The following is a 25,216-nucleotide window of genomic DNA, read 5'->3' on the forward strand; positions in this document are numbered from 1 at the left end:
GTGCTACATTCTGGGTTTGGAAAATATGCTATCTGACCTTGTTTACTCTATTATATTTAGCAGTGAAAATACATCTGTCATTAAATAGGTACATTACTGACCAAATGTCATTTTCTCAAAAGATGGATTAGTTTGTAACAAAAAAAAAAAATTAAGGCAATGGGTGAATGTTTGCAAATGTAAATCATGTAAATATTCAAATAGAAATATTTTTTTGGCGCAATGTTATAGCACGGTTATATTTTTGTGATAAAACTATTGAGCAGCACAGCAACAACACAAGCAGCTTATGTTTTATTAGTTTATAATATATGTTGTATTAAGTAAAGGCTCTTTTATGAAATATACACAATAAAGTGTGTTAAATAGCCAGTTTTTGTCATGCCTTTTACTGGGGTGAAACAATGCAGAAGTCACTGACTTTTGGCGCATGCGCAAATCGATCGGACAGCTCAGCGAATCCCAAAAAGCGAAAAAAAAAACCCAAGATGGCGGACCGAGTGGTTTTCCGGAGAAGTTTCAAATTTAGGATTTAACAGATTCATAGCAAATATAGCAGCACATATATCTTGCCCACGTATCGGAAGTTGAGTTTGGAGCCACGGGGTGTTACCTGAAGTGAAGATTGAAGACGTGATAGAAGATGGACGACTACTGCTATGCTAAGATGGCGACGTCCGCTAAAAGAGAACATGAAAGAGAATCAGCGCCACCAACTTCCAGCAAATCACCAACGGAGATAAAGACGAAAGATGAAGGTGAGTGATTCGAAGTTTCATAATTTTAAAGCTATTTCAAGCCCTGAAAAGAGCGTCGATTTGATTTTAGCCGACTTAGTTGAAGAACGTAAACAAAGAGCCGCCATGATTGTTAGCTTGAAGAAGGCAGTGGAGTTCACGTCAGAGATGAAAGGATGCAAAAGTCAAATGAAGAAAGTGGATAAGAATCCAAGGAATGCGGAAGTGTAAATGTGCATTAAAAGATTTCACTTCAGTCCAATCCATGAATGTATTTACCATGAATCGATTAACGTGGACCCCGACTTAAACAAGTTGAAAAACTTATTGGGGTGTTACCATTTAGTGGTCAATTGTACGGAATATGTACTGTACTGTGCAATCTACTAATACAAGTTTCAATCAATCAATCAATCAATCTATCCGAGGGGTCAGCAACCCAAAATGTTGAAAGAGCCATATTGGACCAAAAATAAAACTGTCTGGAGCCGCAAAAAAATGAAAGCCTTGTGTAAGTGTTTTAATGAAGACAACACACGATGTTAGTGTCTATCCATCCATCTTATTCCGCTTATCCGAGGGCGGGTCGCGGGGGCAGTAGCCTAAGCAGGGAAGCCCAGACTTCCCTCTACCCAGCCACTTTGTCCAGCTCCTCCCGGGGGATCTCGAGGCTTTCCCAGGCCAGCCGGGAGACATAGTCTTCCCAACGTGTCCTGGGTCTTCCCCGTGGCCTCCTACCGGTCGGACGTGCCCCAAACACCTCCCTAGGGAGGCGTTCGGGTGGCATCCTGACCAGATGCCCGAACCACCTCATCTGGCTCCTCTCCATGTGGAGGAGCAGCGGCTTTACTTTGAGCTCCTCCCGGATGCAGAGCTTCTCACCCTATCTCTAAGGGAGAGCCCCGCCACCCGGCGGAGGAAGATCATTTCGGCCGCTTGTACCCGTGATCTTGTCCTTTCGGCATACTTGCCAACCCTCCCAATTTTCCCTGTAGACTCCCGAATTTCAGTGCCCCTCCCGAAAATCTCCCGGGGCAACCATTCTCCCGAATTTATCCCGATTTCCACCAACAATATTGGGGGCGTGCCTTAAAGGCACTGCCTTTAGCGTCCTCTCTCACCTGAAAAGGAGACTATTATATATGTCTCCGTTATCCATAGGTTTATCTATAACCCATAAAGTAGGCAGGCACGGAGCTATTTCTCAGCGTGTGTTTATTCCAGCCGGCACGTTAATACACTGACACACAACATCTGGATTCCCATCATGCATTGCTTCAAAACTACGGCAAGTAGTAATGTCCAAAAACATAACAGAGACGAAGCAGAAGAACGAAGAAGAGACATGGCGACGACGAGTAAGAAGAAGAAGTACGCTCGCAAGTTCCAAAATGATTGGAAAAAATAACTTCAGTTCATCCAGGACAGCTGGAAGGGGAAGGGGTATGCTGCCTGCACATTTTGTAGATCAGACTTCTCCATTGAACACGGTGGCCGAACGGATATACTCATTCATGAACGGATTATTTATGTATATATATATATATTAGAAATACTTGAAAATTCGGAGGTCTCAAGGTTGGCAAATATGCCTTTCGGTCATAACCCAAAGCTCATGACCATAGGTGAGGATGGGAACGTAGATCGACCGTTAAATTGAGAGCTTTGCCTTCCGGCTCAGCTCCTTCTTCACCATAATGGATCGATACAAAGTCCGCATAACTGAAGACGCCGCACCGATCCGCCTGTCGATCTCACGATCCACTCTTCCCTCACTCGTGAACAAGAACCTGAGGTACTTGAACTCCTCCACTTGGGGCAAGATCTCCTCCCCAACCCGGAGATGGCACTCCACCCTTTCCCGGGCGAGAACCATGGACTCGGACTTGGAGGTGCTGATTCCCATCCCAGTCGCTTCACAATCGGCTGTGAACCGATCCAGTGAGCTATATTATCCTACCATCAAAATGACTTTAAAAGTCGTATATAAGTGTTATAATGAAGACAACACATGATATAAGTGTCTATATTAGCTATATTAGCCTACTATCAAAATGACTATGTGTCGCAGGCTGAGGCAAATCTTCGTTGACAGAAATGTTAAAATGTAATATTTATTCTACACATTTTACAAAGTTGGACAACATTAGTAAAAGCGATGCATTTCAGAGGGTGCGATAACTCCTGGAAATTACTGACTTAGAATGGCCAAAAGTATAGATGTGTGTGTCCAACTTAAAGGAAACTTCAGGCTGTCTTCCTCCAATGGATTTAGCGCTCCCAACAAGTCAATAACATCAACAAAGCTCACCTTTGTGCATTCACGCAAAGCATAAAACGTTTGGTGGACAAAATGAGACAAAGAAGAAGGAGTGGCATAAACCACGTATGTCCGTGTCAGCGTCGGAGAAAGTTGTGCCTGTAAACAAACTACGGTGAGTTCAAGGACCGCCAAAATTAGTAAAACAAAACGGCGCTCGCCAAATACTCCCATCAGTGAAGCATGTTTAATACAAACAGTGGGATTTCTAACAATTAGGTGTCACGTTTGTCCTCCTGCAGAAACCATATTAAAACCAAAAAAATGTTTTCCCCCATCTTTTTACATTTTCATAAATTTTAGCGAAAGCTCCAGGGAGCCAAAAGGACAGCACTACAGAGTCGCATGTGGCTTGAGAGCCGCAGGTTGCTGACCCCCGATCTATCTATGGGGGACGGCGTGGCGAAGTTGGGAGAGTGGCCGTGCCAGCAATCTGAGGGTTACTGGTTCAATCCCCACCTTCTACCATCCTAGTCACGTCCGTTGTGTCCTTGGGCAAGACACTTCACTCTTGCTCCTGATGGGTCCTGGTTAGCGCCTTGCATGGCAGCTCCCGCCATCAGTGTGTGAATGTGTGTGTGAATGGGTGGATGTGGAAATACTGTCAAAGCGCTTTGGGCTCCTTAAAAAGGGGTAGAAAAGCGCTATACAAGTATAACCCATTTACCATTTACCATCCGTTCACTACCGCTTGGAGCTTATCCCAGCTGCACTCGGATGAAAGGCAGCCTCCACTCTCGACAAGTTGTTACATTAAATAGAGCTACAAATATTTGTTGTTATTTAATATACATATTTTACACTGCAAACTGTTAAACAATCAAGTACAATGTATTATGTTATGGTTGGATGTGACGATGTCGAAAATCCGATGCTTTCAGTTTCCCAACAAAAAAAACCCCAACTCAAATCATACATTTGATTATTTGTGGTGTGAAATATGTACTCTTATGACAAAATACAATAATATAGAGTTAGTTAGTATAACTATTTACTCACATGAAAGAGTTACATTAATTGCGGTTACATTAACACGTTCCTTGGATTCATACGCGTGAGTAGGTGCAAGGTAGGAAATCCAATATGGAGCACTTCTCGCCAGAACACTGAGCCTAGAATGTATTTGTGTGACCCCCATATTGTTCTTTAATATGACTTATTGTTATTGTACAGTATTAGACTCCTGACATCGCTGTCCCACATACACACACTAGTTTACAAGCACTAAAAAAGGAATGATTGACTTAATTTGGTTGAAACAACCTTTTTGAACAACGATAACAAGGTTTTTACATGCAGCCTATATTGTCGTCAAGATTTGTATGGAAAAAAAAAAACTTTAATAAGGTTGTTGACTTTCTAAAAATGGGATTAACATATCTAGACTATGAGATTGTAAACTAGTCCCCCTTTGCATGTAAACACTCCCATTGATTGGTCATTGTAGCCAACGTTTTATGTGCACTCCATGATCAGAAAGTCCACAATATTGTCATATTTATGTCTTTGTTTCATCCGAACTGTGTTGTCAGTGGTGGCCTTATTAGGGGGGCTAAATGCTCCCTAAATGTGGGCTCTGTACAGAGGATGTCGTTGTGGCTTGTACAGCCCTTTGAGACACTTGTGATTTAGGGCTATATAAATAAACATTGATTGATTGATTGATTGAAATAACCCTTAACCCCCAAATTATTTGGTGTTTTTTTTTTTTTTTAAATAAATAATGCAGACACATTTAATCGAATATAGCCATAATGCAAATTGTAATAATCATACAACCTGTCATTATGATTATAAATATGTCAAGTTTCCCTTCAGAGTGTAAAGTATCTTATCTGATGTATGCAGGATTATCATCAATGGACAATAAAAATCAAAATAATGTATTATCATAATTATTGTTATATTATTATCATTATTATTATTAGTGAATCTACGTGTGGTTAAGCCTCCCGTCTTTAAAAACTGGGGATGCCTCAGGTCCGAACTTTAATCAAGAGTTCTTATACGCATCACAATTATGTGCTTTTGAGATACACTATGTTGCCAAAAGTATTTGGCCACCTGCCCTGACTCACATAAGAACTTGAAGTGCCATCCCATTCCTAACCCATAGGGTCCAATATGATGTCGGTCCACCTTTTGCAGCTATTACAGCTTCAACTCTTCTGGGAAGGCTGTCCACAAGGTTGCGTAGTGTCTTTATAGAAATTTTCGACCATTCTTCCAAAAGCGGCTCTCAGTCTCCGTTCTAATTCATCCCAAAGGTGTTCTATCTGGTTCAGGTCAGGACTCTGTGCAGGCCAGTCAAGTTCATCCACACCAGACTCTGTCATTAATGCCTTTATGGACCTTGCTTTGTGCACCGGTGCACAGTCTTGTTGGAAGAGGAAGGGGCCCGCTCCAAACTGTTCCCACAAGGTTGGGAGCATGGAATTGCCCAAAATGTTTAAGTATCCTGGAGCATTCAAAGTTCCTTTCACTGGCACAACTCCTGAAAAACAACCCCACACCATAATTCCTCCTCCACCAAATGTCACACTCGGCACAATGCAGTCCAACATATACCGTTCTCCTGGCAACCTCCAAAGCCAGCCCTGTAGCAAATGACTGTGCAGAAAGTCGGCGACCTCTTTGCTCTATGCGCTTCAGCACCCGCTGACACCTTTCTGTCAGTTTACGTGGCCTACCACTTCGTGGCTGAGTTGCTGTTGTTCCCAAACTCTTCCATTTTCTTATAATAAAGCCAATTTTCTTATAATAAAGCCAACTTTGGAATATTTAGGAGCGAGGACATTTCACGACTGGATTTGTTGCACAGGTGGCATCCTATGACAGTTCCACGCTGGAGATGACTGAGCTCCTGAGAGCGGCCCATTCTTTTACAACTGTTTGTAGAAACAGACTCCATGCCTAAGTGCTTGAGTTTATATACCTGTGGCCGGGCCTAGTGATTAAGACACCTGATTCTGATAATTTGGATGGGTGGCCAAAGACTTTTGGAAATATAATGTATCTACTCTATAATCCTCTTTTGCATGTAAACACTCCCATCGATTGGCTATTGTAGCCAACGTTTTATGCGCACCCCTCGATCAGGAAGTCCACAATATTGTCATATTCATGTCGTACAGGGGTTAGTGCATGTGCCTCACAATACGAAGGTCCTGAGTTCAATCCCGGGCTCGGGATCTTTCTGTGTGGAGTTTGCATGTTCTCCCCGAGACTGCGTGGGTTCCCTCCGGGTACTCCGGCTTCCTCCCACCTCCAAAAACATGCACCTGGGGATAGGTTGATTGGCAACACTAAATGGTCCCTAGTGTGTGAATGTGAGTGTGAATGTTGTCTGTCTATCTGTGTTGGCCCTGTGATGAGGTGGCGACTTGTCCAGGGTAAATGGTAAATGGTTGTACTTGTATAGCGCTTTTCTACCCCGTTTTAAGGAGCCCAAAGCGCTTTGACAGTATTTCCACATTCACCCATTCACACACACATTCACACACTGATGGCTGGAGCTGCCATGCAAGGCGCTAACCAGGACCCATCAGGAGCAAGGGTGAAGTGTCTTGCCCAAGGACACAACGGACGTGACTAGGATGGTAGAAGGTGGGGATTGAACCAGTAACCCTCAGATTGCTGGCACGGCCACTCTCCCAACTTCGCCACGCCGTCCCCTAGGGTGTACACCGACTTCCGCCCGAATGCAGCTGAGATAGGCTCCAGAACCCCCTGCGACCCCAAAAGGGACAAGCGGTAGAAAATGGATGGATGGATGGTCTTTGTTTCATCAGAAATGTGTTTCATCACAAGCTCCAACCAGTGGTGTCATTTGGCCTTTTTAGGGGTGCTAAATGCTCCCTAAATAACCCTTAACCCCCAAATGATTTAGTGTTTTTAAAAAAATAAATAATGCCGACAAAATTAATCCAATATAGCCAGAATGTGTATTTCAATAATCATACAACCTGTCATTATGATTATAAATATGTCAAGTTTCCCTTCAGATTGTAAAGTAGTGTATCTGATTTATGCAGGATTATCATCAGTGGACAATAAAAATCTAAATAATGTATTATCAAAATAATTGTTATATTATTATTAATAATATTATTAGTGCATCTACTGGGGTTAAAAACTGGGGATGCCTCAGGTCCAAACTTTATTCAAGGGTTCTTATACGCATCACAATTATGTGCTTTGAGATACATACTGTATGTGAAACCTAAACAAGCTTTGTTTGATTACTTTTTTTATATCAACACATCCTGCTTCCCAAATGTTGCCGTTGTGTGCGAATGCTGTGAGCTTTGATGACGTTACGGCGAATGTGTTGAGTGAAGAGTGAAGTGTTCCAGCTGGGCTGGCTGCTACCAGAGAATGAAACCTTGAGCATTTTGCAAGGGAGTGGAGGTTTACTCATTCTTAAATGTTTCAAACAACCTTGTTGTTGAATTTTGAAAGACAACTTGATTTGATCTCAACTTTTATGATATTTTATGTGATAACTGGCAGATTTGAATGAAAAAAAATAAACTTCAAATGTTGACAAAAGCGGGCAACACATTGAAACAGGAGTTAGTGCATGTGCCTCACAATACGAAGGTCCTGAGTTCAATCCCGGGCTCGGGATCTTTCTGTGTGGAGTTTGCATGTTCTCCCCGTGACTGCGTGGGTTCCCTCCGGGTACTCCGGCTTCCTCCCACCTCCAAAAACATGCACCTGGGGATAGGTTGATTGGCAACACTAAATTGGCCCTAGTGTGTGAATGTGAGTGTGAATGTTGTCTGTGTTGGCCCTGCGATGAGGTGGCGACTTGTCCAGGGTGTACCCCGCCTTCCACCCAAATTCAGCTGAGATAGGCTCCAGCACCCCCCGCGACCCCGAAAGGGACAAGCGGTAGAAAATGGATGGATGGATGGATGGATGTTGACAAAAGCCCAGACACAGAGTTGTAGTATATCGAGTTAGGTCAACTCTGTTTGAAACCATCTCCTAAATCAGGGGTGTCAAAGTCAAGGCCCGCGAATGAATGATCTATGGCTCCCAAATTGATATTTGATTAGTATTAGAACCGTCCCGCAGGCCACAGCCGCCTGCTGCTGTTTTGCACGCACCAAAACTCCATCAGTGTTGGCGCTAGGAATTTCATAAAAACTAGGCAAGTCATAAAAATTGGGTCCCACAGTACCCACAAACGCTGGCTGAGTAACAACAATATGAACATTACACAAGGGTTAAAGGCCTACTGAAACCCACTACTACCGACCACGCAGTCTGATAGTTTATATATCAATGATGAAATCTTAACATTATAACACATGCCAATACGGCCGGGTTAACTTATAAAGTGACATTTTAAATTTGCCGCTAAACTTCCGGTTCGAAACGCCTCTGCGGATGACGTATGCGCGTGACGTAGCCCGGGGAACACGGGTATGCCTTCCACATTGAAGCCAATACGAAAAAGCTCTGTTTTCATTTCATAATTCCACAGTATTCTGGACATCTGTGTTCGTGAATCTGTTGCAATCATGTTCATTGCATTATGGAGAAGGAAACTGAGCAAGCAAAGAAGAAAGTTGTCGGTGCGAAATGGACGTATTTTTCGAACGTAGTCAGCAACAACAGTACACAGCCGGCGCTTCTTTGTTTACATTCCCGAAAGATGCAGTCAAGATGGAAGAACTCGGATAACAGAGACTCTAACCAGGAGGACTTTTGACTTCGATACAGAGACGCCTGTAGAGAACTGGGACAACACAGACTCTTACCAGGATTACTTTGATTTGGATGACAAAGACGCAGACGTGCTACTGTGAGTATGCAGCTTTGGCTTCTAAACATTTGATCGCTTGACCGTATGTGCGCAACTTTTTTTTGCGTATGTACGTAACTTTTTAAAAATATATAAGCTTTATGAACCTTGGGTTAGGTGAACGGTCTTTTGGGCTGAGTGATTGTGTGTGTTGATCAGGTGTTTGAATTGTATTGGCGTGTTCTATGGAGCTAGGAGCTAGCAGAGGAGCTAGGAGCTAGCATAAAAAACACGCAGGTGTTTTTATGCAGGATTAATTTGTGGCATATTAAATATAAGCCTGGTTGTGTTGTGGCTAATAGAGTATATATATGTCTTGTGTTTATTTACTGTTGTAGTCATTCCCAGCTGAATATCAGGTCACCCCCGGCTCTCACAGCATCTTCCCTATCTGAATAGCTTCAACTCCCCACTAGTCCTTCACTTGCACTTTACTCATCCACAAATCTTTCATCCTCGCTCAAATTAATGGGGAAATTGTCGCTTTCTCGGTCCGAATCTCTCTCACTTCATGCGGCCATCATTGTAAACAATAGGGAACTTTGCGTATATGTTCAACTGACTACGTCACGCTACTTCCGGTAGGGGCAAGCCTTTTTTTTATCAGATACCAAAAGTTGCAATCTTTATCGTCGTTGTTCTATACTAAATCCTTTCAGTAAAAATATGGCAATATCGCAAAATGATCAAGTATGACACATAGAATAGATCTGCTATCCCCGTTTAAATAAATAAAAATAATTTCAGTAGGCCTTTAAGCTACCGCTAGAGATGCCGATAAATGCTTCAAAATGTAATATCGGAAATTATCGGTATCGGTTTCAAGAAGTAACATCACTGACTTTTTAAAACCCCGTTGTACGGAGCGGTACGTATCCGGTAAAACACGGACGTAGGCCCTACGTCCATGTTTTACCGTACGCTTTTCCTGCGTACAAACAGCGTGCCGACCCAGTCGCATAATTTATGCGGCTTTCACACACACTTAAGAGAATGCAAGGCATACTTGGTCAACAGCCATACAGGTCACACTGAGGGTGGCCGTATAAACAACTTTAACACTGTTACAAATATGCGCCACACTATGAACCCACACCAAACAAGAATGACAAACACATTTCGGGAGAACGCCCGCACCGTAACACAACATAAACACAAAAGAAGAAATACCTGCAGCACTAACCCTTCCGGGACGCTACAATATACACTCCCCGCTATCACCAAACTTTGTGACTTCAATAATAAATATGGCAGTGTCATGTTGGCACTTTTTTCCATAACTGGAGTTGAAGTTGTTCTCTTATTTTGGAAAACCTTGTTTTTGATTGATTGATTGAAACTTGTAGTAGTAGATTGCACAGTACAGTACATATTCCGTACAATTGACCACTAAATGGTAACACCCGAATACGTTTTTCAACTTGTTTAAGTCGGGGGTCCACGTTAATCAATTCATGGTAAAGTTACATTGTTTAATGCATCCAGCGGGGCATCACAACAAAATTAGGCACAATAATGTGTTAATTCCACGACTGTATATATCGGTATCGGTTGATATCGGAATCTGTAATTAAGAGTTGGACAATATCGGAATATCGGATATCGGCAAAAAAGCCATTATCGGACATCTCTAGCTACCCCTATGCATGCACATTTGCTATAGCTAGCTAACTCTAGCTTGCACTTCCTCATCGGACATCGATTTTAATTCACAGGGTTTTGAAGAGTTTTCCCACGTGTAAACATGCCCTGTTGTGCAGCACCGGGCTGCTCCTATCGAAATACCTCGGGGAAGCATATGCACCGCTTTCCCCGCGACCCAGAAAGGAGAAAAATATGGGAAGTGAACGTTGGCCGGGAAGGCTGGAGAGCCAACGACTACAGTATCTTGTGCGAGGTAAGCATGCATACACATGGGAAACGTGGAATACCTCTCACTCTCAGTAACACTGAATGAATGAATACACTTTGCCTAACAAAACTTTGCTTCAAAATTGCGACTTTTCGGCATGTGTCACTGATAATCCAAACTAATACCTATATATCTATTTATTTACACACAGACATAGTTTTGTATTATATTATTGGTTCTTTTTTTAATATCAGAGTCCGTTCTGCAAAAAGGTCATCCCTAGAAGCACACAGCTTATGGACAGGGATCCACAGTTAAAATATACATCATCATATAATATACAAGATACAATACAATACATTTCCAAATCTACCCACCAAATACCCATTTACAATTTCATTTATAAATAAAAAAGGAATCTTTAAATCCACCACATCAGTTTCAATATCCTATTATTCAAATTTGATTAAAAGGTTGCATCTTGAAGATCTGCGATAATCTCATCATACATACAGAGGTCAAGACCAAATCTGATTAATATAAACATGTTGTAGTATTTACGTACATTTTAAATCCCAAATGAAATTAAAAAAGGGAAAAAAACGAATTGCGATTTTTCTCTCCAAATGTGCAATTCAATTTGTGAGGTTTATGTTTTATACATATTGATGCATAAAACTGCGAGAATAACAAGCGAAGGAAGAAGTCTTACTTCTTGACTGTGAATAAACATATTGTTGTCTCAAGGTGCCACACATTAAAACAATATGCAAACATTTACTTAAAAAAAATATTTGGCTTTATGCAGACAGACTAAGAGCTTTTGTCTACATCATGCTCTTAAACTGAAGGAATAATCGATACAAAAAATGATACAGTGTTTATAATGTAATCATAATAAATAATATTAATGCAGGTAACCATTTAAAAGGATATACACTTTTATTTCTCATTACTGTAGAATTGTTTACCATTGTACTGTAATTGGAAGGTAAATAATAGGGGTGTCAAAACAACGATTTTCGAAGGAACCGCGATTCTAATTTGTAACTAATCTTAATAAATAAAATAAAAATAAAAAAATCCAGCCACTCAGGCAAATCCTATTGCTGATGTAGATGTCCATATTTGCTGTACAGATTTACTTTAAAAAAGAGAAGTGTGGGATGTCAGGTTCAAACACGGATGACATCTATTAAACAAGACAAGAAGCAAGGAATTAAACAGAGACAGAATTAAATTTGGCTCAATTGAGGAGAGACGTCTGGGCTGTACTCTTGCACAGTCTCCATCACGCTCAGGCGGAAGATTGTACGCCTCCTCTTTTATTTGGACTTTCCCTGATTACATGGCAACAGCTGTTTCTAAGGGACAGGGGTCGTAAACAGCCATCGCCATTGATTACAAACAGTTCAAAGAAAAGGTCGTAAAACAGTTAAAAGAAAAGGTCGTAAAACAGTTCAAAGAAGAGGTCGTAAAACAGTTCAAAGAAGAGGTGCCTTGAGGGGAGTAGGCCCTGCTTCCTCTCGGCTTTGTAGTTCTCTGGTCAAGACAACATCTTTCTGTGGATTACAATACATCAAAGAAACATAACACCTTCATGTTGCTTCCCATCCTACACAGTGGAGTTTTACAAGCCTTCTTCTTGGTAGGATCAAAGACAGCTTTTGTCTTCTCGCCGGGAACTCATTGAAACACAACATTTTGTGATAACTTAGTTAAAATTATTCTAACATGGGATACTTCACTTGTTGCCGTAGTTTTTATTTGACTTCATTAAATGTTTGGGTAGCATTTTATATATATATATATATATATATATATATAAAAAACAGTTTTCTTTTAAGTAATATAGAAATTTAGCACAGCCGTTATCTATTTTATGGAGGAATGTGTGAAAGATTCACAGCCCTAGTAGATTCACAGCCCTAGTAGATTCACAGCCCTAGTAAATAGGGATGATGTTTGATAAGGAATTATCCAGTTCGAGCCTATTATCGAATCCTCTTATCGAACCGATTCCTTATCGATTCTTTTATCGAGTCCAGATAGGTTGTTGTATATGGAAAAAAACACACAATATTTGGTTTAACAAAAGCTCACTTTTATTGTATAATAAAAAAATAAAATCTAATAAATAAATAAATATTGACTGTTACTCACCTAAAAAAATAAAATAAAATAAATAAATATTGACTGTTGTTACCCAAAGTATATTAGGTGGGATTTTTCAGAGAAACAAATATATACAGTAACACAAAAACAAGCTGTCTCTGTGATCACTATAGGTGTATAAATAATAATATAGTGTTAAATATAATCAGTCCCTTGGGCACAAAACTAAAAATAATACAGCTCTCCAAAAAGTGCACTTCTGCTGCTATTTGACGTAACTGTTTGTTATTTTGTTATTTATCATTTATTTAGTTATGATGCTTTGACATTTTTGCACTTTATTTCTTTATTGAAAGAAAATTCTATGAAGAGAAAAGTTGTTTGCAAATGTGGTAACAATGCTAAAAAATGAAAAGTTAAAGCTATAAAAAGAAATACACTTTATTGAGTTAACATTATTTCTTTATAGGGGGAAAGATGTTATGAGCTAGAGAATATAACAACTACATTACCCAGCATGCAACGGGAGTGACGAGCATGTGCGGTAGCCCCGAAAAGTGTTGCATGTTGCCACGCTGTGAAAGTAAACGTCAAGAACTCAGCCAACACGCCTCGTCTGCATTATTTATAATTAGACAGACAACACATATACAGTGTGATTTTGTTTTGTTTACAAGGAGAGAAAAACTAAAGTTAAAAAAGGGAGATATGTTGTATGTATATGTAAGTGCTGCGGTTGTTTTAAGAACGTTACGACAGCTGCCGTAAAGGAGGTGCGTTGCTAGCCTGGTTGCTATGTTTCCGGTTGGTCGTAAAAGTGTTTGTACCCTGCTCAAATCTCTCAGTAAAGTTATCCGATGGATTATAGCTTTTGTTTTGAACTTTATTACACCTTGGAGCGCTTTTTCCCGTCCATTGTTTTCCTGCTTTCGCTATCTGCTCCTAATGATTGAGCTACGTGACGTAATTTCTTGTGATGTCCCACGGAGCATTTCTGGTCGGGACGGGATTCGAATAAAGAATCAACTCTTTTTCTTTACTATAGTGGTCTCGATAACGGGTACCGGTTCTCAAAAAGGGATTCGAGTCCGAGGACTCTGTTCTTTTCTTATCAAACAACCGGGAAAACCGGTTTCGAGTATCATTCCTACTAGTAAATAACATTGTCATACTAAATAGATAAACAAGCAAAAAAAGTAGACTCCCATTTTTTTAATCAAAAATGTAATCTAAATATTGAACATCTTAAAGTGCTTTGTTTGTCCCAACTAGGTCAGACGTCTTTTCTTTTGTTGATATCACGGCATTCTTGCTCGTTCACCCGTGTTGATGGGCTCATATTGCCCATCCGATTTGAAGTTGAAATAGTCCCACAATACTTTTTTCCTCCTAATTTTTTTTACGCTGCGTAACTTCTCACTGGCAAGTTGCAAGGTTCTCTGTACGTGCTTCCTGTTTGTGCGGTCTCGGTAAGTGGCTCTCGGCCCACCGAGACAAAGATTTTGAATGACTGAACAGAGGGCTCACTGCCATCAGTTAATTCTACCGTTAAATAAACCTGAGCGCGATGCACAGAGTGAGATCTTGTCTCCCCGTTTGAATGAAGCGAGGACGAAACGCGAGGCTCAACAATTCGGAGTGGCCAACATGTCTTGTCACTCAAACGTCGGTGACGGCGGAGGAAAAAACAACTCCGCCTCATGCGGTTACGTAATCGCACTAATTAAAACCTTGATGTCGATTAATCGTTTAGCCCTACATTTAACTATGAGACATTGAGTAAAAAATTGAACTTCAGCTGCTCAATCAGCGCATACTTTAAAACGATAAATCTGTATTTCGTGGGCTTTGTATCCAACAATAGTCAATACGGTCGTGTAATTTGGTCTGTAGAGATTCATATTACCGTATTTTTCGGATTATAAATCACAGTTTTTTTCATAGTTTGGCCGGGGGTGCGATTTATACTCCGGAGTGACTTATGTGTGAAATTATTAACACATTACCGTAAAATATCAAATAATATTATTTATCTCATTCCCGTAAGAGACGAGGCGAATATCAGCAATCGTCACACACACGTCAGCAATCGTCACACACACGTCAGCAATCGTCACACACACGTCAGCAATCGTCACACACACGTCAGCAATCGTCACACACACACGTCAACCAATAAAAATTCGGCGGGGGCGGGTCATGGCAGAAGCGCATTGTGCGTCATGGCATAAGTGCATTGTGGGTCATGGAATGCTACCTGCTACTACGTCCGTAGCTATAAAAATGGATCATTTCAACATTGGCGGTAACTTATAAAAACTGAGAAGGGCTGAACAAAAATGGCGCCAAAAAGGAAATCATATACTGCAGATTACAAGCTGGACGTAGTGAAATATGCAGCAGAAAACGGCAAGAGGAAGCGGCGCATACCTTTGGAGTTGGCAGAGTTGTTTAGAAGCGACACAGAGGAAGAAGATTTCATGGGATTTAGCGATTAGGAGATTGGTAAACGTATAGCATGTTCTATATGTTATAGTTATTTGAATGACTCTTACCATAATATGTTACGTTAACATACCAGGCACGTTCTCAGTTGGTTATTTATGCCTCATATAACGTACACTTATTCAGCCTGTTGTTCACTATTCTTTATTTATTTTAAATTTCCTTTCAAATGTCTATTCTTGGTGTTGGATTTTATCAAATAAATTTCCCCCAAAAATGCGACTTATACTCGAGTGCGACGTATATGTTTTTTTCATTCTTTATTATGCATTTTCGGCCGTTGCGACGTATACTCCGGAGCGATTTATAATCCAAAAAATGCGGTATAAAGATACCGTATTTTTCCGACTATAAGGCGCACTTGAAATCCTTTCATTTTCTCAAAAATCGACAGTGCGCCTTATAACCTGCTGCGCTTAATGTACGGAATAATTCTGGTTGTGCGTACCGACCTTGAAGCAATTGTATTTGGTACATGGTGTAATGATAAGTGTGACCAGTAGATGGTAGTCACACGCAAGAGATTAAGATTAAAGATTAAAGTACCAATGATTGTCACACACACACTAGATGTGGTGAAATTTGTCCTCTGCATTTGTCCCATCCCCTTGGGGAGCAGTGGGCAGCAGCGGCGCGGCGCCCGGGAATCATTTTGGTACGTGTAGACTGCAATATGACGCCAGTAAACAACACCAAAACTTGAAATGTTCCATTGAAAATAAAGAACATTACACTCTGCACTCAAAAATCTGTCAAAATGTTTTGGTATGACTTTGAAGCCACACCGCTTGATGGATTGTCGGCCCATTACGGCTACCATAGTCAGAGATACAAGTATTACTGTGGTGTGTGTATAAGGACCGCAAAATGGCACCCATTAACAGACATATTATCTGGCGTTTTGTTTCACAATATTATGCAAAACCAACTTTTCTTACCTTCTGGTGCCTGCTGATGTGTATTTGAGATCTGCATAAGTCCTGAAAATTTGCGCGTGTCCGCCACCGTAGTCGATAAGCTTCTTCTTTTTCTCTATCTTCTTGTTATGGGACATTCACCCTCTGCTGTTGCCATTTCTAATATAAAGTAGCGTAAAGTTCTAACTTATATCTCGCTATGGAAGCGATAAAACATACCGGTGTAGTGGGTTTACATTATTCACCCAAGGAACTTTAGTTATTAGAGAGTTCCGGTCGGATGGTTTTTCACGGGACACATTTCCGGCGTTGTTGTTTCCGGATGAGGCGATGCTGCTCCGCTGTTGATTGAAGTAAAGTCTGAATGTCATTAAAACAGTTAGCTCCATCTTTTGACACTTCTTGCACCCCCGTCCTTGCACGCTACACCGCTACAACAAAGATGACGGGGAGAAGACGCTGTCGAAAGTGAGCCACGTAAATAAGACCGCCCACCTGAAGCGACTTGTCAGAAAGCGACTTGAAGATGGTCTATAAAACATCATCTATGCAACATTTTGATCAAAGAACCACCATTACATGTTATGTAGACCACAAGGAAGTCTTTTACATTTAGAAAAAATCATAATATGACCCCTTTAAAGGCCTACTGAAAGCCACTACTACCGACCACGCAGTCTGATAGTTTATATATCAATGATGAAATCTTAACATTGCAACACATGCCAATACGGCCGGGTTAACTTATAAAGTGCAATTTTAAAATTCCCGCCACACTTCCGGTTGAAAAACTCCTTTGGATATGATTTATGCGCGTGACGTCACAAAATCCACGGAAGTGGTTGGACCCCATCGACCAGATACAAAAACCTCTTGTTTTCTTCGACAAAATTCCACAGTATTCTGGACATCTGTGTTGGTGAATCTTTTGCAATTTGTTAAATGAACAATGGAGGCTGCAAAGAAGAACGTTGTAGGTGGGATCGATTGGTGTATTAGCGGCTAAGTACAATACTTACAGCAACACAACAAGGACTACTTACTTAGCAGACGCCTAGCCGATGCTTGCCGCCAAACCCACGGATGAAGTCCTTCGTCGCGCCGTTGATCGCTGGAACGCAGGTGAGCACGGCTGTTGATGGGAAGATGAGTGCTGGCTGGCGTAGGTGGAGCGCTAATGTTTTTATCGTAGTTCTGTGAGGTCCGGTTGCTAAGTTGCTAAATTAGCCTTAGCGTCGTTAGCAACAGCATTGTTAAGCCTTACCAGGCTGAGAATTTTTAACCGTGTAGTTACATGTACATGGTTTAATAGTATTGTTGATCTTCTGTCTATCCTTCCAGTCAGGGATTTATTTATTTTGTTTCTATCTGCATTTGAGAACGATGCTATCACGTTAGCTCAGTAGCTAAGTGTGTCACCGATGTATTGTCGTGGAGATAAAAGTCACTTTAAATGTCCATTTCGCGTTCTCGACTCTCATTTTCAAGAGGATATAGTATCCGAGGTGGTTTAAAATACAAATCCGTGATCCACAATAGCAAAAGGAGAGAGTGTGGAATCCAATGAGCCAGCTTGTACCTAAGTTACGGTCAGAGCGAAAAAAGATACGTCCATCACTGCCTCTCTAGTCCTTCACTGTAACGTTCCTCATCTACGAATCTTTCATCCTCGCTCAAATTAATGGGGTAATCGTCGCTTTGTCGCTCCGAATCTCTCTCGCTCCATTGTAAACAACGGGGAATTGTGAGGAATACTAGCTCCTGTGACGTCACGCTACTTCCGGTACAGGGAAGGCTTTTTTTTATCAGCGAGCAAAAGTTGCGAACTTTATCGTCGATTTTCTCTACTAAATCCTTTCAGCAAAAATATGGCAATATCGCGAAATGATCAAGTATGACACATAGAATGAATCTGCTATTCCTGTTTAAATTAAAAAAAATTATTTCAGTAGGCCTTTGATGCGCCTTATAATCCGGTGCGCCTTTTGTATGAATAGACTCGCTCATCGGCAGTGCGCTTTATAATCCGGTGTGCTTTATAATCCGGTGCGCCCTATGGTCCAGAAAATACAGTAATTTCACTTAAGTTTACCAAGTCCAGAGCAAAGGTACATGTAATGCGTCATTGGCACAAATCCTAACCCTGTGCAAACCTCTACAGTGCAGTACATTATTTAATATATGGTCTTGTTTTTCCCATATTCTTTAAAGGATCATTTTGATGAGACACAATACGAGCAACGTAGAGTGGACGGCCTAAAGAAGTTGAGAACAAATGCCGTGCCAACACTGTTTGCATTTAGCACGATGATTGTGCTGCCGACAAGACATCGGAGGACACACAGAGCGGATGCATCGCCTCCCCTGTCAAAGAGGATACAACTGGAACACGCATATTATCAGCGATCTCTTCTAGCTGGCACTCGGGAGAAACCATTTCATCATAGTGAAGATGGTAATTATTGTTATTATTGTTGAGACGCTCTAAGGAGGTCAGGATGACCACTTTATTGAGCAGAACTGCTTATTGTCGGGCGTAACCAGACCTAAAACATTAGAAAAACGTATATCTCGCAAAGCTAGTCATACAAACCAGGCTTAAACCAACTCTTTGACCATCCATCCATCCATTTTCTACCGCTTATCCCTTTCGGGGTTGCGGGGGGTGCTGGAGCCTATCTCAGCTGCATTCGGGCGGAAGGCGGGGTACACCCTGGACAAGTCGCCACCTCATCGCAGGGCCAACACAGATAGACAGACAACATTCACACACTAGGGCCAATTTAGTGTTGCCAATTAACCTATCCCCAGGTGCATGTCTTTGGAGGTGGGAGGAAGCCGGAGTACCCGGAGGGAACCCACGCAGTCACGGGGAGAACATGCAAACTCCACACAGAAAGATCCCGAGCACAGGATCGAACCCAGGACCTTCTTGAGGCAGACGCACTAACCCCTCTGCCATTGCGTCTGCAACTCTTTAACATTTGACATAATAGCAGGAGCCGCTCTCATGGCACTTAGCCAGTGATGCGTTTATGGCCACACAAAAAGTCGGACCACTCCAACACCACACATTGAGTGTAAATTCCAGGTTGTTACACTATGACTCCCCAATCAGATGTGAGCTTATTGTACTCTAATTTATTCAGAATGTTAATTGATAGATATTAATAATGAAATGCTGTTACTAGATTACATAAATGCTCATAAACAATTTATTTTACAGACAGAAAGTTACAGGAATGTACTCTTTATCCCATGCTTACATCTCATTGTGCAACATGTGAATGTTTCTAAATGTAATCTTTCTGTAATTCTTTCCAAAGCAGGACCCCCACACAGACAAACAATACTAGCATATAGCTCATGAAAAACTAACTTATTTCTGTTATTTGTATTGTAAGTGGGCCAAATCACCTATATTAGAAAATAATCCCATGGAAATGACTGCTGTCATTTGATTAAAATAATAAGGCTTTCAAATTGGTATGATGTCAGGTTCGAGAAAGGTGTGCTACTGGTATGGCCACGGTGTGCACGTCTGATGTTGCTCACATGTGCTCCACCTCGAATGCCTTTGCTCACACACATTAAAAAATGTCACCCACCTTGCACCCAATCCCTACCACGCTGGTTTATAAATGTGTTATGGAATCCTAGTTGTCCGCTCTGTCATTCGCATTTAATGCTTGACAAGTGTTTGTCCATCTTAAACATTCTTTTATGTTCCTACACCTTTACATTTTTGTTGATATCTGAGAGACGATGAGAGATTATCATCAAACTTCAACATCTGTAACATGTAAATTCTGCATCTTTGCTGGGTTAGCATTGCAAATAAAATGACATTCCGAATTGCCTTACCCTGGATAAATAAAGGTTAAATAAATTATGAATGCATATAAACTAGGAAGTCAGGATGCCGGTGGGTTGCTAAATGTCTATAAACTACATTACCCAGAAGGCTTAGTGCTTTACTATAATGGCTATATAAATAATATAATTGGTTATGAAGAGTATGTGAAAGTTCGACTTATACCTTGTCTCCTTCCGTGAGGACCTCCTTAAAGTTTTGTAACCAATCAGAAATATCAAGAAGCTAAAATGCACCAAACATTAATAAGTCTGGGGAGTGTTTTGCATTTTTCCCATCATGCTTTGTAACGGATGTAGATGGGTGTAATTTTGAATCTTTTATGGTGATTAAACGTTTCTTAAAATAATATCCACACAGTTTAGTGACCATGTCCGTTGGCATTTTGTGTTGGTTGGATTTTTTTTTTGCGCCATGACTAGAGAAGGTTGTTTGCATCGGGTCGTATAAATAAATGCTGCGCATTCGGGACATAATTAAAGATCATTGACCAGGAAAAACTCATGTTGTCCACTAAATGGTGACAAGATGGCAGCATAGAAAACGCAAGCCTTTAAAAATTAACACAATCTCCCTGCCGACAAGACTCACAATGTCTTGCGGGCCAATTTGAAGACGTCGGCGAGCCAAATTGGGCCGTAGTTTTGGACACCCCCGGCTTAGTGCCTTAGACAAGAACCGGAAGTAGGTCTAAGGTACACTAGAGGACAACATTTGTGTAAAGCAATAAAGAGTTGATATTCTATTGCTGTTCCTGCTTCATCTCCATAAGAGAAAACAAACATATATTTTGATCATGTGTGTATGAGCGCCGTTTAGAGACAAATTGGATTGGCCAAAACATGGTGGAAAGTTGCGAGGCTGTGCGTATTTTGCGAAGATTGGTTGAATGGATAAGCGGTAGAAAATGGATGGATGGATGGTTGGTTGGATTTGCTCATTACATTGCAACTCCTAGAGGGACTGACCTAAAGTACAAGTAAGTCACTAAAGCTAAATTTAACATTTTAATGTTTGATTTTATCTGTTACAAACCAAAATATATATAAAATGTAATCCTATGTTCCTACAAAAAACTAATTCTTTAGACTTGGACACTTCTTTTTCAATAACATTTTAAAGTGGTACCTTGGTTTTGGTTAGTACTGTAATTAGTTCTAAAGGGTTTGTTTAAAACTGAATCGTACAAAAACCAAGACAATTTCTCCAAAAGAAATCATGCAAAGCCAGACAGCCAAAAATGTTTTACAGAAAATAATTATAGTGTTGCTTGTAGAAAACAATATGAAATGCATCCACCCATATACCGCTTATCTTCATTAGGATCGTGGGTAAACTGGAGCCTATCCCGGCTGACTTGGGGCGAGAGGCGGGGTACCACCCTAGACTGGTCGCCAGCCAATTCACAATCATTCATATTCACGTTCAATTTAGAGTCTAAAATTAACCTAATATGCATATTTTTGGAATGTGGGAGGAAGCCGGACTACCCGGAGAAATGTCCAAAAGGAGATTACTACATGCTAACCACTAGGCCACTTTTTGACCTTGTAAAGGACATATACATGACAAATAAAATGGATAAATTAACATTTAACATCATTTTAAATTTGACTAAAGGCTCTTGTTGGCGAACATTGATGTTGAGTGCGGAAGGAGTTGTGCTGCTACCTTCTGTTGCCATGAGCTGTAAACAAACTGTGCTGACACTCACTTGTTGCACGTCAGTTGCCGCAAACCCAAACAAGTTCCAAACCACAAACCATACTTTTTTGTTCTTAGGGACAAACTTCTCCTCCCTGTTCGCAGTAGTCATGTTGTCGCTCTGTGCGCACTGTGGCAGTTGTTGCCTCGGACCCAAGCACACGGTGGACAAACAAGTGCGCTAGCAAGAAGTCAATGGAAAGCAGATTGAAACTCATGAAACATCCGAGGGTTCTTGAATAGTCTAAAATCCAATGAGTACGATTTAAGGCCTTCAAATGTCTTCATTTTTTTCCAAATCTTGTATTAAGTCTTCAGTGCGACCATAAACGGACTTAAAATATGTTATGTTTAAAATAAAGGCATAAACTTTAGTCTTGAATTTTGGGCTTCCTATTTTCTTTCATGTCTTAAATGTTATTTGTTATGGTCTTGAATAAGTCTCAAAAAAGAGACCTTTTTAAAAAAAAAAAATTAAATAAAAAGAGCAATTTAGATTTGTTCTAAAAACACACTGTGGAAGTTTCTTCCTAGCAGTTCCACTGTAGACCCAGCACAAGAGCCAAGCGTGCAGTTTTTAACAAAGGTTTTAATGTCCATAGGTTTTATCAAAAGTCTTTCTCCCCCAGAACGTGACTTTTCAGTCACGTCCGTATCCTCTCTCCCCCTCTGCTCCCGGACGCTCACTGTTAAAGACAACAGATGATTACATTAACATGTACCACCTGGGAAATCTAATCACCTGTCAGCTGTGTCTCACCGTCAGCACATGCCCCGCCCCCATCCGATGTTGCTCGTCCTCAGCACCATAGACAGAGGCGGTGACCTTTGCTCCTGCAGGCGCGCTAGCCACACCTCCCCCCACACACACATTTTGCTAAGAGTAAGATGTAGTGTATGTTTGTGCCATGTGTCATCTTAAGTCGTGTCATTGTCTCCTTTCAAACGACTAGTTTTTAAACAAAAAAAAGGTTTTAATTATTGCTCTTGTTTCTTTAAAAAGTAAGAAACAATCTGACAAGAAAAAATGTCTGTGATAAAATCTGATATTTTCACAGCCATTTGAGCTCAAGTGTGTTTGTGTTGTGTCTCGCAGGCGTCCAGCAGCTAATTGGTCATCCAGAAGAACTTCCCTCTCTGCAAGGGGGGGTCTCCACTTTGAATGAGGAGGTTCCACACCCCCTCTACGTTAAAGAGGAAGATGAGGAACTCTGGATCACTCAGGAGGGAGAGTGTCTTCTCGGGCAGGAGGAGGCTGATCTCACTCAGTTGCCACTGACTATTGTCTCTGTGAAGACTGAAGAAGATGAAGGCAAAACATCAGACTCTTTTCATTGGTGTCCTTCAGACGTCCAGGAGGTGGTTGAACATCCAATAGAACTTCCCCCTCCGCTGTGTGGAGAGAGCTCTACTTTGAAGCAGAAGACTCCACAGCCACCCCACATTAAAAAGGAAGAGGAGGAACTTTGGATCACTCAGGAGGGAGAGTGTCTTCTAGGACCACAGGAGGCTGATCTCACCAAGTTGCCACTGACTGTTGTCTCTGTGAAGATTGAAGATGATGAAGAGAAACCACAAGTAGACAACCTCTTAGCTCCACTATCAGACAGTGAATCTGAAGGCGAGGTTGAAGTACCTTTGAGCAGCGATACAGACTCTGAAGGTGATATGAGGACTCACGCTGACAACAAACACTCTAAAAAGAAGAGAGGCAAAAAATGTTTTAGCTGTTCGGTTTGTGCTAAAATTTTTACTCACAGGAGCAATTTGGATAAACATATGAGAACGCACACAGGAGAAAAACCATTCAATTGTTCAATTTGTCCGAAAAGCTTTTCTCTAAAGACTCATTTGATTCAACACATGAGAACACACACAGGAGAAAAACCATTTAATTGTTCAGTTTGCGGCAAAGGCTTTACCCAAAATGGCAGCTTGACTCAACACTTGAGAACGCACACAGGAGAAAAACCATTTAACTGCGCAGTTTGCGGTACAAGCTTTTTTTCCAGAGCAGGGTTGACTCTACACACAATGAAACACACGGGGGAAAAAACATTTAATTGCTCAGTTTGTGATAAAAGCTTTACTCACAAGGGCAGTTTGGCTCAACACGTAAGAACACATACAGGAGATAAACAATTCAGTTGCTCAGCGTGTAGTAAAAGCTTTTCTCTCAAAAGGTATTTGACTCAACACATGAAAACACACACAGGTAAAAAGCAATTAAATTGCTCCGTTTGTGACAAAAGGTTTTCTCAAAAAAGAAATTTGACTAAACACATGACAACTCACACAGGAGAAAAGCAATCAAGTTGCTCAGTTTTTGGTAAAAGTGTTTTTCTCAACACTTAATGAAAGACACTGAAGAAAAACCCTCCCTATTCTCTATGAAATTGCTGGATTGCAACCGTTGACCTAAAGGCGGTCCCTTTCCAAGATGGCGGGGAAACCTTCAATATACTTATTATTTATTCACCTTTAGCAGCACAGATATATAAGTGTATTTTAAAGACTAGAGCTCAATACACAAACCAAATATCCACAAATATGTGAATGTGGTGGAGTGGATAGATACTCTCTTAAGAACAAATACTTTTCTCAGCATTTATAAGTAATGCCAAACTGCACTTTTCAGGCTATCTAGTTGACCACAATTGAAGTAACACTCACAGGAAGTAAAAGTACAAAAGGCATGGAGGTACATCATTGCTTTACATCTGTTTGGGTCCACAAATTAAGCATTAAGCCACGAAAGACAATGTTGGACTTATTCATGCATCCATAAATGATGTATTTAATGGATATTAAAGGCCTACTGAAATGATTTTTTTGTATTTAAACGGGGATAGCAGATCCATTCTATGTGTCATACTTGATCATTTCGCGATATTGCTATATTTTTGCTGAAAGGATTTAGTAGAAAACATCGACGATAAAGTTGCAATTTTTGGTCGCTGATAAAAAAAGCCTTGCCTGTACCGGAAGTAGCGTGACGTCAACAGTTGTTTTCAATGCAGCTAGAGCGTTTCGGACCGAGAAAGCGACGATTACCCCATTAATTTGAGCGAGGATGAAAGATTTGTGGATGAGGAACGTTAGAGTGAAGGACTAGATGCAGTGCAAGACATATCTTTTTTCGCTCTGACCGTAACTTAGGTACAAGCTGGCTCAATGGATTCCACACTCTCTCCTTTTTCTATTGTGGATCACGGATTTGTATTTTAAACCACCTCGGATACTATATCCTCTTGAAAATGAGAGTCGAGAACGCGAAATGGACATTCACAGTGACTTTTATCTCCACGACAATACATCGGCGAAACACTTTAGCTACGGAGCTAACGTGATAGCATCGTGCTTAACTGCATATAGAA

At 40.9% G+C, this 25,216-nt stretch overlaps 1 protein-coding gene across 3 annotated transcripts; it reads left to right on the forward strand.

Moving 5' to 3' along the window:
• The first annotated feature begins 446 nt into the window (after positions 1-446).
• On the forward strand, positions 447-25,216 carry LOC133632385 (zinc finger protein 135-like). 3 transcript variants are annotated; one of them, XM_062024782.1, is made up of 4 exons: positions 447-758; positions 10,588-10,769; positions 18,473-18,716; positions 22,936-25,216. In XM_062024782.1, the coding sequence occupies exons 2-4, from the start codon at positions 10,617-10,619 to the stop codon at positions 24,192-24,194; spliced, it is 1,656 nt and encodes a 551-aa protein (XP_061880766.1). In that variant the 5' UTR covers positions 447-758; positions 10,588-10,616; the 3' UTR covers positions 24,195-25,216. The 3 variants fall into 3 exon arrangements, with proteins under 3 accessions (XP_061880766.1, XP_061880767.1, XP_061880768.1); XM_062024783.1 differs by lacking the exon at positions 10,588-10,769; XM_062024784.1 differs by lacking the exons at positions 10,588-10,769; positions 18,473-18,716.

This window comes from Entelurus aequoreus, linkage group LG17, assembly GCF_033978785.1.
Source record: "Entelurus aequoreus isolate RoL-2023_Sb linkage group LG17, RoL_Eaeq_v1.1, whole genome shotgun sequence".
In the NCBI taxonomy this organism is placed as follows: Eukaryota; Metazoa; Chordata; class Actinopteri; order Syngnathiformes; family Syngnathidae; genus Entelurus; species Entelurus aequoreus.

Bases quoted from the DNA above. Each gene is read 5' to 3' on its own strand.
- LOC133632385 (XM_062024782.1), top strand. From the start codon at position 10,617: ATGCCCTGTTGTGCAGCACCGGGCTGCTCCTATCGAAATACCTCGGGG. The intron at 10,770-18,472 runs GTAAGCATGCAT...TATTCTTTAAAG, and splicing joins ACTACAGTATCTTGTGCGAG to GATCATTTTGATGAGACACA. The intron at 18,717-22,935 runs GTAATTATTGTT...TGTGTCTCGCAG, and splicing joins ATTTCATCATAGTGAAGATG to GCGTCCAGCAGCTAATTGGT.